Source organism: Artibeus jamaicensis, unplaced genomic scaffold (assembly GCF_021234435.1).
Source record: "Artibeus jamaicensis isolate MK-2021 breed Jamaican fruit bat unplaced genomic scaffold, CSHL_Jam_final contig_519, whole genome shotgun sequence".
Lineage (NCBI taxonomy): Eukaryota > Metazoa > Chordata > Mammalia > Chiroptera > Phyllostomidae > Artibeus > Artibeus jamaicensis.
The window spans coordinates 35,027,922-35,045,989 of NW_026521871.1; the positions used below are offsets into that span (position 1 = coordinate 35,027,922).

The 18,068-nt window shown below is 42.1% G+C and overlaps 1 protein-coding gene across 1 annotated transcript in view; it reads right to left on the reverse strand.

The window, feature by feature from the left end:
* Positions 1–3,089: 3,089 nt before the first annotated feature.
* EFHB (EF-hand domain family member B) overlaps positions 3,090–18,068 on the reverse strand; it is a 42,803-nt gene continuing 27,824 nt past the window's right edge. The window contains exons 9-13 of the mRNA XM_037143769.2: positions 16,517–16,671; positions 10,480–10,687; positions 7,531–7,737; positions 5,620–5,801; positions 3,090–3,263 (exon numbers count right to left, since the gene is read on the reverse strand). Of these exons, the coding sequence (XP_036999664.2) occupies positions 3,090–3,263; positions 5,620–5,801; positions 7,531–7,737; positions 10,480–10,687; positions 16,517–16,671 (926 nt within the window). The remainder of the gene's footprint in view (positions 3,264–5,619; positions 5,802–7,530; positions 7,738–10,479; positions 10,688–16,516; positions 16,672–18,068) is intronic.

Consider the following 18,068-nt stretch of genomic DNA (forward strand, 5'->3'; position numbering starts at 1 on the left):
ACTGAAGGTAAACTGGAAGGTTTCCAACTGCTCAGACCTTAGGAAAGACAGCTTTTATAAAACCACAAGGGAGCGTTGGTGATACCGCAAGCCATGAAAGGGTTCTCAGGCAGACATCTGGCAAGCCAACACGAGCCAGCCGGATTATATGAGGCAGAAGCAGCCTCAAGATACAGCCTGCTGCAATTTGAAGTACAATTCAGTTAGAACGCTCTTGCTGTACTTATAAGGGGCAGTGACCTTGGCCGATAGCAGGTTGCCAAGATGCAATAAGAAGCAGCTAGGCAAGGATTCAAGTATAGAAAAGAGTGTTTCCATGTACATAAGCCCTTTTGAATATTAGGAGGTAAAAGTTTTTTTTTAAAGATTTTTATTTATTTATCTTTAGAGGGGAAGGGGGAAGGAGAGAGGGAGAGAAACATCAATATATGGTTGCCTTTTGTGCGTCCCCTGCTGGGAACTAGCCTGCAGGGAACCTGCCTGCAACCCAGGCATGTGCCCTGACTGGGAATCGAACTGCGATCGTGTGGTTCGCAGGCCCGCACTCAATCCACTGAGCTACACCAGCCAGGGCAGGAGGTAAAAGTTTTAAACAGTAAGTCAATTCAGATGCTTTTAGGCTACAAAGCTTGGTAGTCTGGTTCTAGCTTTTTTAAGTAGGGCTTACCCAGATATATATCACGATGGCCATCACCCCAAAGCCATCCTGCATTCAGAGCAGGGAACAAACCATCAATCAGCTTAACTCGGATTCATGTGGCTCAAAAAACCATCCCCATCACATGCCCCACTTTGACTCTAGGTGACTTAATTTATAGGAGAAAGGAATCTTCACAGGAGGTGAGTTTCTTAATCCTAATCAATTCCAAAGCAAGAAGCAACTGAAACAGCTCCTGGGTGCAGGAGTGAGAGGCCCACTCACAGGGGAATATTGACAATAGCCTGCGATGCAGTGCATTCACTCAGTTCAGTCCCTCGAGGCTTGGATAACACCAATAGGCACGAAGCTTAAAAACAAAAGCATTGTTTCAGATGAACAGAAACTAAAGAGACATGACAACTTAATGCAGCATGTAATTGTAAATTGGGTCCAACCTAGACCAAGAAAAATGTGTTTGCCATAAAGGACAACATGAGTATGATAAAGGATTATTGGAGAAATTTGAAAAATGTCTGCGGATTAGATAATAATGCCATAGCAATGATAATTTCCTGACTTTGGAGATTACACTATGGTTGGTAGTGGAATATCTTTGTTTATAGGAAACAAGAAATACACACAGGAATGTTTATAAGTAAAATATGCATGTGTGGATTGGTGGATAGGTGGGTGGGTGGATGGATAGATGGAGTTAAAGATAACAGAGCTGGACAATAGTTAAAACAGTATAACATAGATTTTATTTGCAATAAGGGAAAAGAGATCTCAGTATAGAATTCGGCTTAATTCTGAATATAGTAAGGAAAAAGGGGGGTTTGTAGCCAAGGATCAGGTTGGGACAGGTTGGTACATAAAAATTATTAAGAAAAGACATCAAGGGTAGGAGGAGTTCTTGCTAAACAACTTAACAGGCATTCTTGCTAAAGGCAAGCCAAGGTTTCATATATTAAAGATGAGGAATGAGGGATTTGATAGGACATGATAGAGGGGAAGGGAGTCAGACATCTAGGGTGAGAGGATCCTTTCAAAAACTGGGCAATGTAGGCCCAGTAAGGACAAACGCAGAAGTTCAAGGTCAAGTCCTAGTTGAGAAGAGGGCTCATAGGAGCCTTAGTAAAGTTTGGTCAATGAGTCTGTCTTTGTCAATGAATCGAGAGATGAATAGATGGACAGACACACAGACCTAGATATGCTTGCAAATGTTTAACAATTGACTCTTTGGGGGGGAAATCTCTAATCTATAACTTTGGTTTCCTTAGTGTAAATACTCCCGTATAGTTAGTTTCAAGCTACCAAGGTGGGGTCCCTGGATGCAGTGCTGGAAGAACTGCTGGACTGTGGGCGGTCAGCTCCAGCACAGCCCTGGGAAATTCTCTGTGCTACCTTCGCAAATCTTCTGTAAGTCTGAGATCATTCTAAAATAAAAAGTAAAAAATTTTAACATATATATGTAAGTTCCCTATATCATAAATCTATTATAAAATTATTTTTCTAGAGATTGGGTACAGCAAGTTTTTAAACCTTAGTTCTCTTTAAGTAATGGTAAACTACAGTATAACCACAATGTGTATGTTAAATACTGCTTTTTTATACTAACAGACAACAACAAAAGGTTAAGGTCTATCACAGAGAAATATTGATAGAATTCACATTATTGATTATTGAATTAATCAGGTTATATTACTGATAAAGCTTCAGGCATAGATTTCACCCATGGTACAGAAAAATCCCACGGTCCCGGGATCACACACCTCCCCCTTCCCATGTCATCCAGGCTGGGCAGCACCTGTGTATACCAAAGAACTGAGGCACGAGGGATGGAGCGATTCGGCACAATTTGCTACCAGACACTCTCTAAAGCTACATCTAAATAATGGGTCAGCTGTGTCCTCTTCAGTCTCTTCAAGGACATTACGATTTGCAGGCCACAGAAAGATATTAAAAACCAATGGTCATGATGTCACTGTTGGAACTCAAGTTTTTGCTAAGTTCTGCTACTTGTGATTAAGTCTCAGATGCTCAAAGAAACTAAAAGTCTTCTAAGCTTACATTTGTATAGTGACGTCCAAAAAGAAAATGAACAGAATGTGGAAGGCAAAATTTCTGTGAACCTGGCATCACAGATCAGACCTTCAGACAACCAACTAAAATGCAATGAATTCTTAGTCACACCAAACGTCACAGACTTCTAATGTCATTCCAAACTACAGCTTTCATGAAGACCTTGTCAAGTTCTTTGGTGCTTTATAAAATAAAATGAAATACATTTTAAAATCCTAAATCCAACTTATTAGCAATACATACAGACGTATTGGCCCTGCCACAATGATTACTGACAACAAAATAGCTAAAACTGGAATGGAATGAACATTTTATATAAACACAGATTTAACAATTCTTTTATTTAAGTGAATAAACTCCAAAAATATCACACGGTTGTTTTACTTTTGATCCAGTCTGCATGTCGCAGCTCATCGAGAGCATTTCTAATATTCTCCATACAAACTTCTCCTCTGTGATGTTTTTTGGATGCAAGGTTCCATACATTCTCAAATTCTTCATCAGAAAGCTTGACGCCAATGTTACATAATATCTGTGAAATCTAGAAGAAAACATGGAAAGTCAAGACAAGATTTATGTTTATAAATTTGTATTTTTGCCATGTTTGTAACATGTAATACTACAAATGTTTCCCCAAAAGAAAAGGTATGTGGGAGGAAAGGGAGGTAATTTGTGTGTGTGTGTGTGTGTGTGTGTATGTATGTGTTTGTGTGTGTGCTTGTTACATATAACAAGCAAATATCAAAATTCCAGGACTTTCATTTCAGGAAGAATTTTGTGAAGATGAACATAATGGTGTCCAACTATAACAGCCAAAGTATAAAATTGCTTTCAACTCTAAGTGTTTTGGTTATTTTAAAGGGAGGCAGCCAAATTCCAGCCAAGAGAGTTAAAAATAGAATACCTGCTGGATTGGAGTTCCGTCTCAGTCACTTCTTGTCACTACAATCTTACGTCATGTTAGCCCCTTGAAAATTAGTTTCTCTTCTTTAAAATAAGAATGTGTATAAAACACCTCTAACTGGCCTGTTGCAAACGTTAGTTCTGGGTGTGCGACTGCCAGAGAGATTGTGTGTGCACAAGCAGACCGAAATCTGAGCACATTGAAAACCAGCAAACTGTGGTTATTAATAATCACTCTGCAATAATAATTATTAAAAGAGATGAAGGAAGAGGAAAATACGCTTCTCAACTCCCAGAGAAAGTATAAGAAAGGAACAATTAAGAACTAGCAGTGAAAAGAAATGTTAGAATGAATAGAGGGAATAAAAGATTTGAAACAAACGAACAAAAAAGAAACTAAATTTAAAAGAGGAAAAACATTTACTATAAAGTGTACAGGGAGGGGAAAAAAAGCAAAGAGGGAAATGAAAGGTTAGGGAATACGGAAGCCAATGAAATAGAACAGTTGCAGAATACATTTATTAAGCGGAATCTGAACAACAATTAAAAGATCCCCTAGAAATGATGTGCCCTTGTGGGAAATTAACAGTAGAACCCAATACACTTGAAATTCCGAAGAACCGCTCTGCCAGCAGCCGAAGCTGCTGCACAGCCCTGCAACACCTCGAGGTCCCTGTGCAGGGCTGCTATTTTCCTGCGCCCAGTGGCAGGTGGAGAATGTCCCTGCGTGGCAAACGCTGACGTGGTCTGTGTCATCCTTGGGCACCCAGAGCTCCTCTTCTGCTTCCTTTCCCCGTCCCCAGGAGGCAACCCTCCCAAGTTCAGCGTTCCAATGTGTATTGATTAGCTAATGTAATACTGTTACAGAAATCCACGTCTATTACCCGGTTAATTCCAACCAGGCCTCCAGGACTTACTTTTCATCCCGAATTGTGAAATAAAGGATGTCTTCCTAGTTAAAAAAGAATTTTAGACTTTGTAAAACAAGCAGGAGATTTTCGCGGGGTGTTTTGTTTGTTTGTTCTTTTGGCAACCCTGACCTTCAGTTTTCAGGGGCCCTTTGAAGTGACTGGAGAAGTGAGAACACGGACTAGGTGTGTCTCTTCTCTGACCCGCTGGGACGGATCCTGAGTTCCTTCTTTGGAACCAGCCAGGAGGCGTAGTCCTCTGAACTTCTCCCTGCCTGTCTCCCCCACCGCAACAGAATGAATCACTGCAATGAAGCCACTGTTAATTTAGTATTTAGTAAGTTTCCAAGCCATCGCCCCTTCATCCGAAGTCCCAGAAGGCTTCGTTTTTCTCTTCAGATTATTTCTACCTCCAGCTCAGAAGGTTCTGGGGAAGCAGTTCCTCACTAGGTCACAGGTGCAGTGCTAACCACGCTAGTCTGACCAGGCGCTGCTATTAATCCTCGGCCCTCTGAACCCGTGACTCACTGGCTGCCCCTGCTTTGATTGTCTAGGAAGAAAATCACCTGAGATACGAGGACCATGTTTTCTGAAAAGAAACAGGATGGATGGGCTGGCACATAGTACGGATCGAGTATTTGAAATCAGTGCTGCTTGCAGATCCTCGGAAGCGGGGCGGCTCCCCCCACCCAGCCGCTCCGCACCCACTCCCTGGTTCCCTGGTTCTGGAGACTCAGTCACTTACACAAAGAAGGACTGATCCTTTCGGCTGCTTTTTTCAACTAAAAATGATGTTGAACGGTTTAGGAAAACATTCTTTTTTTTATGACAGGTCACAGTGAATATACGACGTGAAAGCAATGCTTGCTTTCACAGACTGAATTCTACTTCGAGAATCATCCCAAAAAGTCACGACCAATTTGAACATCCATCCTCAAGCACCATTTATTTGGGGATCCTGATGACTTCTGATAGCTGATAAAAAAAGCTCAGGTTTTACAAAGCCTAATAGTAAGTAGTTGTTGACATATACACATTCCTACATTTACGTATTTATGGCAACCCTTTTGAAATAATGTGCTGTACCTCTTTTTTTGACCTGCTCTGGAAGAAGTCTCTTTCAAACACTCCTTTCTGGCCAAAGATGCTGGGATGTAGTAATGAATAGGCATTGCCCTCTTCACCATAATCAGTCCTATCACTGATACGGCGGAATCGGGGGGCAGGAATGTCCGACCGGATGGTTGGGACACCATGGATGGGATAACCTAGGACATCGGCAAGGGAAGAAAACACACAGTTTGAAACTGAGCTGGAGAATGCGGCAGCCAGCCGCCACACGGGCTGTTTCCAGCACTTGAAATGGGACTGAGATGTGCTGGAAGTGCAAAATACACACTGAATAGCAAAGATTCTGTCCCCAAAAGTGAAATATTTAATTCATCACTTTATATCAATTACCCATTAAAATGATAATATTTTGGAGGTACATATTATATACAAAAAATATATACTACTATTAAAATTAATTTTACTTGTTTTCTTTTTCTTAATGTGGCTACTGAACATTTATAAGCACATATGACTCCAGTTATATTTCTAGTAGACAGCATCATTCTATTTCTCTTTTAACATTTTTTATTGTTGTTCGTGTACAGTTGTCTGCCTTTTCCTCTCCCCCTCCCCACCACCCCAGCCCTCCCCGCCTCCCTCCCCTGTTTCCCCCACTCCCCTGGTTGTTGTCCGTGTGTCCTTTGCCATTGTTCCTATAAACCCTTCACCCTTTTCCCCCATTATCCCCTCCCCTCTCCCTTCTGGTCACTGTCAGCCTGTTCCCCATTTCAGTGTCTTTGGCTATACTTTGCCTGCTTGTTCGTTTTGTTGATTAGGTTCCTGCTAATGGTGAGATCACACAGTATCTGTCCCTCACCACCTGGCTTATGTCACTGAGCATAATGCTCTCCAGTTCCGTCCACAGACAGTGTCATTCTAAAGAATAGCAAGACCTCATGCCAGAACGTATAGCAAGTCTATAAAATCCAGCTACAAAAAAAATGTGCAAATGCTTAATCATGTCCTTAGTCCAAGGAGGTGATCTTAGCCAGCATAAAATGGTCTAATAACCAATGTTCATCATACTTGATATGGAGATATAGAATATTATGGGTTAAACTGTATCTTCCCCGGATTTATGTGTTCTAACCCCTAGAACCTAGAATGTGACCTTATTTGGAAATAGGGTCCAAACAGATGTAATTAAGATGAGATCAAATTGGAGTGGTCCCCTCACCTATGATGTATGACAGGGGGACATTTGGCCACACAGACACTCACATAGGAGAACACTCTGTAAAGATGACAGCAGATGATGGGTGATGCAGCAGAAGCCAAGTGGTGCCAGCTCTGCCAGCAAACCACCAGAAGCCAGGGGAGAGGAGAGAACAGATTCTGCCTACCAGCCCTCTGAAGGAACCAACTCTGCTGACACCTTGATCTTGGACTTCTAACCTCCAGAACTGTGAGATGGTACACTTACATTGGTTAAACCATCCAGTCTGTGGTACTTGTTATGGAAGCCCTAGCAAACTAATAGAGAATGAAGACAGTGAGGATTGTTTTGTTAGAGCTCTTCAAGTATTTGAAGCCAAATCTGAGTGTAGCTGAGAGACACATGGTTTAAAAGTCTCCTAAAGCTTGGTGACGTCTGAATTCCTACAATGTATACCATTCAGTGTTCTGATCTATGATGGTTTCGATTTCATTATTGTAGAGAGAATCCTTTCACTGGGATCGTCACCAACAATAGTTCCGTTCAGCCTAAACTTACTGAGACCCCCTGGGTGCTTGGATACAGAATTAAATGGAAGATCCTAGAGTTTGAGAAACTTAAAGTCTAATGGAAAGAGGCTGGGGGACAATGCAAGGACCAACGAAGGACATGTCACTTCCATGTTTGCTGATCATTTCAAACCTCAACAAATATGGTGACACACTCACAAATGGAAGGAACAGCTCCTACGACCGCACTGATCTCAGAAGAAGAGGTCTTGTGGTGACTGGCAACTTTATCACTAGGCCTCAGAAGTGTCCGGAGGGTCTTTTCTGAGCTCCCACTTAAGACAATATCTTCAGGCTTTATCAGGAGAGCTGGTTCAGATTCTTCGAGATTAGCCTCAGCGGAGTTTGCACAATCTGGCTTTCTACCTTTAAGCAAAGAGGGAAAGGGGAGGAAAGTACAAGAAGTAGTTACTACTCGGTTCTTCCAACTCTGCAGCAAAATCATTTTTCCCACTCTTTTTCTTCCTGCTGGTGAAAACTGAGCTGGGGCTGTAGTAAACCCTCCACGGGTGCCAGCGCCCCACTGTTGAAGAGCAAGTTCAGGCCAACGTCATACACCAGGAAATTAGAACCTGGTCCAATGTTTCTTTTCTCCATGCCACTCATTCAACTCTAGAATAAAGCTTTAAACCTAAACGAATAAAAACGCAGAACCTATTTGTTTCTTACTTCTTTTTTTATGAGACTGACGCGCTACCTACTGCGCTAACGAGGCAACTTCTTACTTCTTTTTTTTTAAATCAGTGCTTATTTTCATATTTTACTTGAACTACAGGATTTCCAGAGTTGCTCCTAAGGCTCTGGCCGAGGAGGATGTAGGAAAAGACATATTTAGAGTTGTAAATTCCACACATACCTGACCAAGGAAGGGGAGCCCCCTATGTTGCAACATTTGGAAAAACGATGAGAATTCACTATGAGCTCAGAAACTGGTTATAAGTTACTCCCTTAAAATCAGTTTATAAAAGAAAACCCTGAAATTAGAAGATCTTGGCCTGTTTTGCAGATTAGCTCTGCTGAGTCAATTACGAATTTTAAGAGTACATTCCTGACATTGTTTCAAACAGAGCTGCTAACTTGACAGCTAGCACTAGAGGGCGCTACGGTCCTTCACTCTCTACAAGAACTCGCAGTTCTGAAACAGCCCAAGCAAGCTTTGCAAAGGCAAATGGGGCCCCAGTATGAAAATGAGGTGGGAACCGGGGCCAAGCAGAAGACAAGCCTCCGTAAAGTCTGCACTCCCCATTCAGCACCTAACAGTTCTTGCCATGAAAGCATTCAGGCCAATTCCAGATCCTCAAATCCCCTCCCCACCTCCACCACCACCCCGTACACAAAAAACAGAAATCTGTTCAAATATGAAAAAAAAAGTTCCTCAGGAAAGTGTTGGAAAGCCACTGTCTTAAAGAGTGCTTACTCACCCCTTCCCCCTTCCTCCAGAAGCCAACAGTAAGACAGAATTTGGTATAAGACAATCCCTGAGCCCCTTCTGAAGCATGGGCCACTGTCTTAGAAGATGAAAAATCTCAAGAATTCCATTGAAAATGGCTGACAAAGTCAGGACCCAAAATCCAGGAACGATTTGAAAAACTAGTTTGAAAACAGGCTTCTACTTTTCCCCCACTACTCGTTAGTTGTGCCAAGAAGAAAAAAAAAACAGCCCTGGCTGGTGTAGCTCAGTGGATTGAATGCGGGCCTGCGAACCAGATCTCGAGATTCGATTCCCAGTCAGGGCACACGCCTGGGTTGCAGGCCAGTTGCCAGTGGGGGAACGCATGAAAAGCAACCATACATTGATGTTTCTCTCCCTCTCTCCTTCCCTTCCCCTCTAAAGATAAATAAATAAAATCTAAACACACACACACACATTTCTGAGAGCTTAATTAGGTAGAGAAGATTCTCCCGTTTCCCCGGTGGGTAGACCAGCACGGCTCTGGAGAAAGCCACGAGGAAGGGATAGAAATGAAAACAGTATCTTTTTAGAAGAGAGAAAATAAAATTGTAAACAACCTTGTTAAAAGGTCAATCCTCTCTAATAATCAAGATTTGAACATTAAAGCAAATGATGGATCACTTACATAGTAGCTAAATTAGAGGACCGTTTGAAATAACACTCAGTGAAACATGGTTGCGTAAAATCGTCTCCCAGCCTTGGCTGACAAAGCTGCAAATTGGCCGAATCATTTAGAAAAGCGAAACAAAAATAGACAAAGAGAGTTTACTTTCTGGTATAAAAATAACATTCATAAGGAATGAGATATGATTAGAAGCACAAAGCTGTTTGAGAGTTAACCATCATTAAAGCATTGCTCGTATTACTTTAAAACTGTCTGGAAACAACCTAAATTTCCAAGAGTGGAACAACAGTTTCATAATTTATAATACTCCAGGACGAGGGAACTGAAAATGAAGTTTACAGAACACACAAAAGTATCTCCTCATTCCATAGAAATTTGAAAGTTAACTTTAAAAAAACAAATAAAAACGGTATACTCACTGTCAATTTAGCTATGTTTAAATATGTACATATATACATACAAATGTGTATATAAGTATACCTAGATACGATTAGTGATGTAGGAATATAATATATAATCATGAAAATATTTAAATAAATATAAAGATTATGGTTTCCTTATTTTTTTAAAGATTTAAAGATCAAATCTTCCTCTGTCGAATTCTACTTTGCTCACTGACTTTCCCTGATGGAAGAGAGCGAATTACAAAAATGATTTTCAAACAGCTTTCTTGAGGAACTCTACATACTATTTTGTGCTTCTGGATAACTTCTTTTGCTTTTATTTTTTTTCTTAAAGGAGTAATACATGATTCTAAATTCAAAAGAGACAAAATATAGATTAAACACTGAGTCTCAATGGTAATGTATCCTTTGACTACCCAGTTGCCCATCCCTAGAAATAGCAAATGTTATCAAATTCTTCCCTATCCTTCTACAGATATTCTATGCATAAACAAGCAAATAAATAAATATGTCCATAACTGCATATCTTAAAATATACAATATTGAAATTGAGAAGAGATGAGCTCCTGGAAAAAAATAAAAATATAAAAGTCCATTTAAGAACTCAGCAAAGTTTCAAAAATTACCTTTAATGACGACCCTCTCTTCATACTCTTTAAGAGGCATTTTGTCTTTCCAGTTAAGAAAATTTGCAAACTCCAGGTAGTTAATCAGCCCGTCATTGTCCACATCGCAGTACTCAAACAGCAGGTCCAGCAACCTCGCATCCAAGCGCAGGCGGGCCTGCTCACAGGCTTCCAGGAGCTCGGCTTTATCAATCACCCCGTCTCCTTTCTGTGAGGTGCACAGCAAAAAAGGTGAGGTGAGCATTGCCTCCCAGAGCAGAGAATGCAACATCTATTATTTCACTTAAGAAAAAAAGAAAGAGTTCTATCACATAAATTCAATGCATGTGTCTTATTTTTCACAAGCAAAGAGTCAAGTGTTAAGTGAGATTGGTCTTCATTGTGTCGACCTAATATGTGCAGTGGTTTCAGCCCTGGTCGGAGCAGGGTGTGGCTCGGAATCTCTGCTAATGCTATGGAATAATCTTTTCATTTAAATCATGCTGTTCACATGGTGGTAGAGCAGATGTGGCCACGGTTCACTCCTGCCATTTCATCTGACCAACACGTGTACTTTTGACAGCTCTCTACAACATTTCATGCTTTCCAAACCCTGTTTCACCCCGTTCTGGTGTCCCAGCGGGGTAATCAATGATCCTGCACTTCACTACCTGGTAACGAGGAGAAATTGTGGCAAGTAGCTCTTAGCCAAGTCAGGGGAGGCAGATTCAAAGACAGTTGCTTGCTTCTTGTTAACACTCCTATGGGCAAGAGGGACCTGCTACCATTTTGGTGGTCAGCCTAGGAGGGGAAGTTTCTACCCCCTTTCAGAGAATAGTTAAATATAGGAGCACCTACGCTAAGTGTGATAGGAGGGAAATTTACGAGGCTCTGGGCGGAAACTGGCTGATCCACCTGGGAGATGAGAAGGCAAAGCACATAATGCTTGTTAAGGAAGAATGACAGGAGCTGAGATGTCTCACCGCTCGGCCCCTCCTGTAGTCTATGCAGCCAACCTTAAATCCATTCGGAGATGACAGTAAAGGATCTGAGTATGTTTTCAGTGGCTGTTATAAGGGGGCTTCAACCCTCTCAGAGAGATTTCTCTGAGACAAAATATAATGTAAACAAGAAACAGAAGAAGAAAAAGAAAAACAGTAAGAGAAAGGAGAAGATATAAACCAAAGACAGAGAGAGAGAGAGTTCTCTGAGGCAGACCAGGGAAACCATAAATGACTCACTGACTGGTGTTCAGCTCGTATGCCCGGGATTGGATTTACAACGATAAACATGATCCCTGGAGACCGAGAAATGACCCAGTGATTCTAAATAAATCCCTGTTGTCAGCTCCGTAGGCCTGGAAAATGTCCCTGACCCTTATGTGGAAACAGAATGAGAATTTAAAACATATTTTTAATGCATCCATTGCTATTAAGATGTATTATCTTAACGAGGGAGCTACAAATGCCCTGGACTAAAATAGATTCCTTTTTAAAAGCCTCTGCAGCAAACCCAAGTCAACCAAAAATGCAACCCCTGCAGCCCTGACTAAAAAGCAATGTGGGCTGTGGCTGTTGAACCAAGAGGTCTTCAAAACTGAAATAGACGGTGTAACTAATGGTGACCTTGTGGCCCATGTGGGGCTCTGCGTAGACTGAAAACATCCGTGGTTTTCTTCATTTGTGCGGCCTGATAACTCCGGTGGTTTGTTCCTTTGAGCTGCCTGCCACCACCATACCCCTCAGAACCGAAAGCACGTTTCTTACTCACTGGTGCAGAGCTTCTCCCTCTGCGCCCTTGACCTCTCCCTTCCCATACCCCAACCTCAGCAGCTCGAAGAAGAAGGATGACTAGATGTGGGACTAAAGTCGCCCTGTCCCCAAGGGACAAAGGCCACACGCATCTGTCCAAGTAGGCCATGAAACTTCAGTGGGGCAGAGATTCAAACGTTTGTGGCTTCTTTGGATACAGGTGCCAAAGTCATCAACCTGCTCAGTCTGCAGAGCTGGGGAGAGATCTAGATGGGGGGGGGGGGCAGAGTTTGTTTGAAGTGGAGAAGGAAAGCTAGCAAGAGTATATTTCTGTGGCTTCCAATATGAATGTACAATTGATACTGATACTTTACATCCCTGTACTGGGATGTTCTTAAGAGCCAGGGCACTTATGATCGAGAAGAGCCACATGTAGAGAATTGCTACCATCAGTGCCTGTGGGATCCCACAACCCAAATGACCCCTTTGAGCTGCAAGCCTCCATGACTAATGATTTTGCCACTTGGAGCCGCTGGAAATGAGAGGCAACCTCCACTTGGAAGTGCCCCTTGGGGTTTAAGACTCACTGCTCCCTTCACCCCATAACCACGTGGACACCTTTTGAAAAGCAGCTATTAGCCAGCTACCGAGCTCTTGTTGAAACAGAACACCTGGCCCAGGGAGGCCTTGTGACTTGCCAGATGGATCAACATTTTGAAGTGAGCTGACTTAGACTCAATGATTAGCAAGGTAGAAAGAGCCTAAGAAGCCTCGTTTGTGAAATGGTAATGATATATTCAAGAAGGTAGCCAGCCTGACCCCAGTAACATCTCAGCTTTACAGGAAAAAGGGCAAAAAGGGCAGCAATCCTTTTGGGGAAATTTTTGTTCATCTTTGCTACCTAAAGCAAAAGCTGCTGGACCCTCAGTTCACAGAGGCTCTCCAAGTGCCGGGGCCTCATTCACTAACCTGAGAGCCCGTGCTCTTCACTAGGCTGCTGTGGCTTTGAATCTGAATGAGCGCTATGAAGGACCAAAAATAGACATGCTCACTCTACTCAGTGAACAGAACTCAGGGCCATTCTCATGGCTCTGGGCAATACTTTCTTTGATGAACCCATTACAGTTTTGCTGACCCTTGGACTGTTGCCAACAGCCTGCCGGTTTGGTTTGCCACTTGGAAAGCTACAGACTGAAAGATTAAAGACACTCCTTCTTGAGCCTGAAAACTATGGAAACAAATCATGGTTACTGAATGAGCTATCTGGGTGATTCATACAGATGACTGTGAGAAGGATCCATTCTCTAATGAGAATGACTGTAATCCAGCTTCTGATTGAGCCTGTACCATGCAGATTGCCACCGTTGCCACCATTGCCACCTAGATCCATCGTTGTGCCAGACATGGCACCACACCCACCAGAACAGACAAGGCACGAAGTAGAGTCCTCTGTGTTTCCAACGCCAAGGCTACCACTGTGGCCAAACTGTAACTCCCGTCAAAGGCTGACCCCTTTGTCTCATGATGAGGGAGGACACATCACACACAAGACACTGCTCGGTGCTCCTGGAAGATTGACTGCATCAAATCTTTTCCCATCTCAGAGCTATTAATGGTGCTTCACCACTGTTGACACATTTTCAAGTTATGGAATTGCTGTTCAAGTCTAATCAACCCGCTCCAGCATGGCCCGTGAAATTAATCTGTCATGTGCTTTGCTTTCTGGACCACTTCCAGTCTGACAGTGCTGTGCCTTACAGCACAAAAGTTACTCAGTGATGAGTTAAGCAAGGTATGTAATGATCCTTTCCTGGTCTCAACTATTTACAGCCATCCGGTATTACTGAGCTCTGGAACAGCCTCCTCCAACATTGACTACCTTCCTTATCAGCTCCTGCTCGTACATCTCACAGTAAAGCAGTTTTATCTCTGAATGCAGCTGTCCACTAGAAGGACTCCATTCACCTCAGCTACTTCTGGATAATAATTAGATAAAAGGAGTGAGAATTATATAAGCCTGTTTTGAAAATGTGGGACTCTGTCATGACCATTCTCGGACATGATGCATTATTTTCCCCTCTGGATTTTAAATTCCCTAACTAGAAAGTCTACACATTATTCAGAATAATGTTTGATGGATTGCGAGTGTTCAATAAATAGCAGAATTAATCCTCTGTTTTATTTGCTCTGTTTCGTTTTGTTTTGCCATTAAACTAAAAATGGGCGTTCAATAATATAAGACTCAAGTAATGAAAAGGTACCTACAGCTGCAGTAGGAAGACCCACCCTCCCAGAAAGAAGCCCCTCAAGGACAGTGAGCACTACATTGTGCAGAGTAAAAGTTCACTATTTAAAAGATGTATCGGCATTAAATAATTCTCAGTAATTTCCTCCCTGCTTAATTTAATTTTATCACAAGGAATACGCCTGCTGGTTCACTAAGATAATCAACAGCTATTGAGATGATCATCTTGCCCGTAATTACATTTAAAATGAAGATTATTCTAGAAGCAGAGCACTCTGTATTGTGGTAGGTTTTCTTATCCATACCACTGCTGCCTGAATTTCCCTGGATATCATCTTTGTAAGACAATTGGATTTGAGTTAAGTTTAAAATGTACTTGTTTTAGCATTTAATTCTGAAGAATCCTTTTTAAATTACCTGCAAATAGCAGTTGCTCTCTATTAAGAACCAGAGGAACAGTTGAATACTTATATTTTCTTTAAACACAACTTTATGAAAAATGTAGTTGATGACTGATGGGTGTGTGTCTCTACACAATTACACACACTTAAATGAGAATATTAACCCACTTTTTATTCATTAGCACGGCACAGGTACACAGGCCCTAATCTAAAGACAAATAAAATAAATGGACTTAGAATTAATTAGCCAATGAGTGATCAAGATTGCTTTAAGAGAAAGAAATATAACATGTAACTTTTCCAAAATTGCACTCAATAGTGGAAGAGAAATAGAAACATTATATTTCTTATTTCTGAGATAAACTAAAATTATTCTGCTCTTTTTTTCTTCTCATATCAAGATTATGATACATTGTATCATCACAGATTTATTTATAAGCTTTGTTTACATTACAGTCATTCTAAAATGGTTCCAAGGAAAATACAGTTAATAAAAGTAAAAATAAGCACAAGATAAAAACAGAGCCAAAACAAAAGTGAGGAAATGGAGGCAAAGAGAATATAGGATGGGAAAAAATAAGATAAAACCTGAATAAAAAGATCATACAACATGTATGCTGTAAGATGGATTACACTGAATTGGCTCTGAGCTTCCTAGTTGCCAAGTCAAAAAGGTATGAGCAATTATTACAAAATTCACATTGTTCATGAAGTAAAACAAGCCAAGCACAGTTATTTCCTGTAGAAAGAATGAGATGTCCTCATAGAGAGGATGCACATGACAAAAATAAATGGTCTCGTGGGCATGCTAACAAAAATGTGCCGTGTTTCACAAGCAGTTTACATAACAGTGCTCCTTAGTGTAACCTAAGGCCTGTGGCTTCATAAAACACTCCTGTGATGACCTATAATGGTGTCAGGTAATTATGCAGCTCTGGACTGATTTGACTTTACCAAAAGATAACATTTAGAGTAGCTTGAAAATTGAATTCTTGTACGTCGCCTTTTCAAAACTGAAACCACACCCTGCTCCTCGGGGGAGAGAGAGTCTAAGTTTGACTGGGACCCAGATTGATGGTACTGTGTGTACATATTCGGATTTAGGCAGAGGTTGTCTCTACCTCAGAAGTCTTCCCCAGGCCACAGTGCCTCCCTCCCCCTGCTCCCAGCACACTATACGTAATCGTGTACAACAGTGGTTCTCAAACTTGGATGTGCATCGGAATCACTTGCAGGGCTTGTTAAGAGCACAGTTGCAAGGCCCCACCCTAGAGTTCCTAGTGCAGTGGGTCTGGGGTGGGCGCTGCAATGTGCATTTTTAAACACAATCCCAAGTGAGGCTCATGGTGGTGCCAGAACCACACTTTGACAACCACTGATCTGCTGCAAGAGTCAGCCACCTTTTTCTGTTAGGGACCAAAAACACAAATATTTTAGGTTTTGCAGGACATGCAGTCTATAATGCACTACTCTGTATTTGTTATGCAAAAACAGCCATAAGCAACACTGAAAACAAATACATGTAAAACTATTCACACAAACTGGGGGTGGACTGGATTTGGCCCACAGGCCATAGCTCCCTGACCCCTGGTCTACACCAACCTGCAGGGATCTGTAACCCCACACACAGACAGACCAAAGAGCCCTGCTCTACTACTGGCCTTGTCATAGTGCCTGAAGGCCGCCAGCAAAGTGTCAAAGTTTTGGTAGTTCAAGTTCTTCAGGCGATGACGAACCGCTGAGACCAGGGCTCGCTGCCTGTCCTTGCCTCGGCGATATTCACCCGGGAGTCTATTGTAGATGAGATCATCGGCGCCTATTGAAGAGGAGGCAAAAAGTCTTTTATCTGAATTTAAATTTTGTCAATAGTACTCCCATCCTAAAGAAAGAGGGAGAGTGTGGTTGAGCAACTTCTGTGAGTGAAAACCTCACACCTGACTCCAACACTGTGTTCCAGTAGGACCAAATCTTGTATATAAGAAAGCACATAAAGTAATCGATAATCATTAATATTTCTGTTTTATGTGATTTCTCTGTTCAATGAAAAAAATCTGTAAGATAAATTTTGTGGGCGAATCGTTAGCCCTACTCAGCTGTCAAGTCGTATTCCTGACAGCGAAGGCCTGACTGCCTCTTAGCAGACATTTGTCTGCCGTGCTGAGGACTAGAAAGCTGGGGCGATTCCATGGGGGAGGGGGGGGGCATCTGCACGCCACAGAGTTGACTGCCCCTCTGGAAGCCCCGGTAAAAACTGGGCTAAAATTCCCTACTCCCTCCCAATACACGTTTCTAGTCTGCCTTCGGCCTGTAGTTCAGGTTTTCATTTCTCAGCCCTGCTTCTTCCTACACCACTACCAGCTCCACTGCCCCCATCCACAGCTCCATTAAACTAGAGTCCTGACCCTCAATGAGCCCTCTGTTCTCTGGGAGCAAGGACCTCCCCAGTCCACCTGCTACATCCCCCCACCCCTGGCCATTGCTTCCATTTACCCTTCATGACTTAAAGGAACTTCCCTGAATTATGACACAAAGAAAGAACAAACACACACACACAGCCTCCAAACCTATTCCTTGCCATTCGTTCTCTTTTGGAAAACTTTCTTTGGTTGTTAATGTTGACAGAAATCAGATTAGAGTTGACTGAGCTGCCTCAGATATGGTGGCTTGGTGCATGTGACCCGAAGAGACCTTCTGCCTCTGTTCGTTTCCCTTTGACCTACACCCCTTCCCCTTCCTGTTTATTTGGAGTAGGGTCAGGCTGGCAGTTGAATGTCATACCCTGGACAGATTAATTTAAATCACAACATTGGCTGCGGTTCAAGGGCAACTAATATTTATACCTACTCTGTACAAAGCTCTATATTAGGCTCTGTCAAGAGTCTCTTTTAATAGGTACTCATAGCACCTCTCAGTTTCTTATTATAAAATCTGAAGCTAATCAGGCATGCTCACATATACTTAGAGTATAGGTGAGACGCCCACAACTAATGCTGGTGCCAGGAACTGGGCAAGTGCATTGGACCAAGGCCATCTTTTATGGAATCAGCTACCGTCAGACCACCCTGAAGAGTACAAAACACAAGTAAGGCTCTGGAAGAGTAAATGGAGATGGTTAGAGGTGATTTTTGACAAATAATCATGGCTTCCTTTCCTTCTCCACACTTCTTCCCCAGATATAAACCCTTTGGGTAACTATTCTGTATAAGGGAGGTC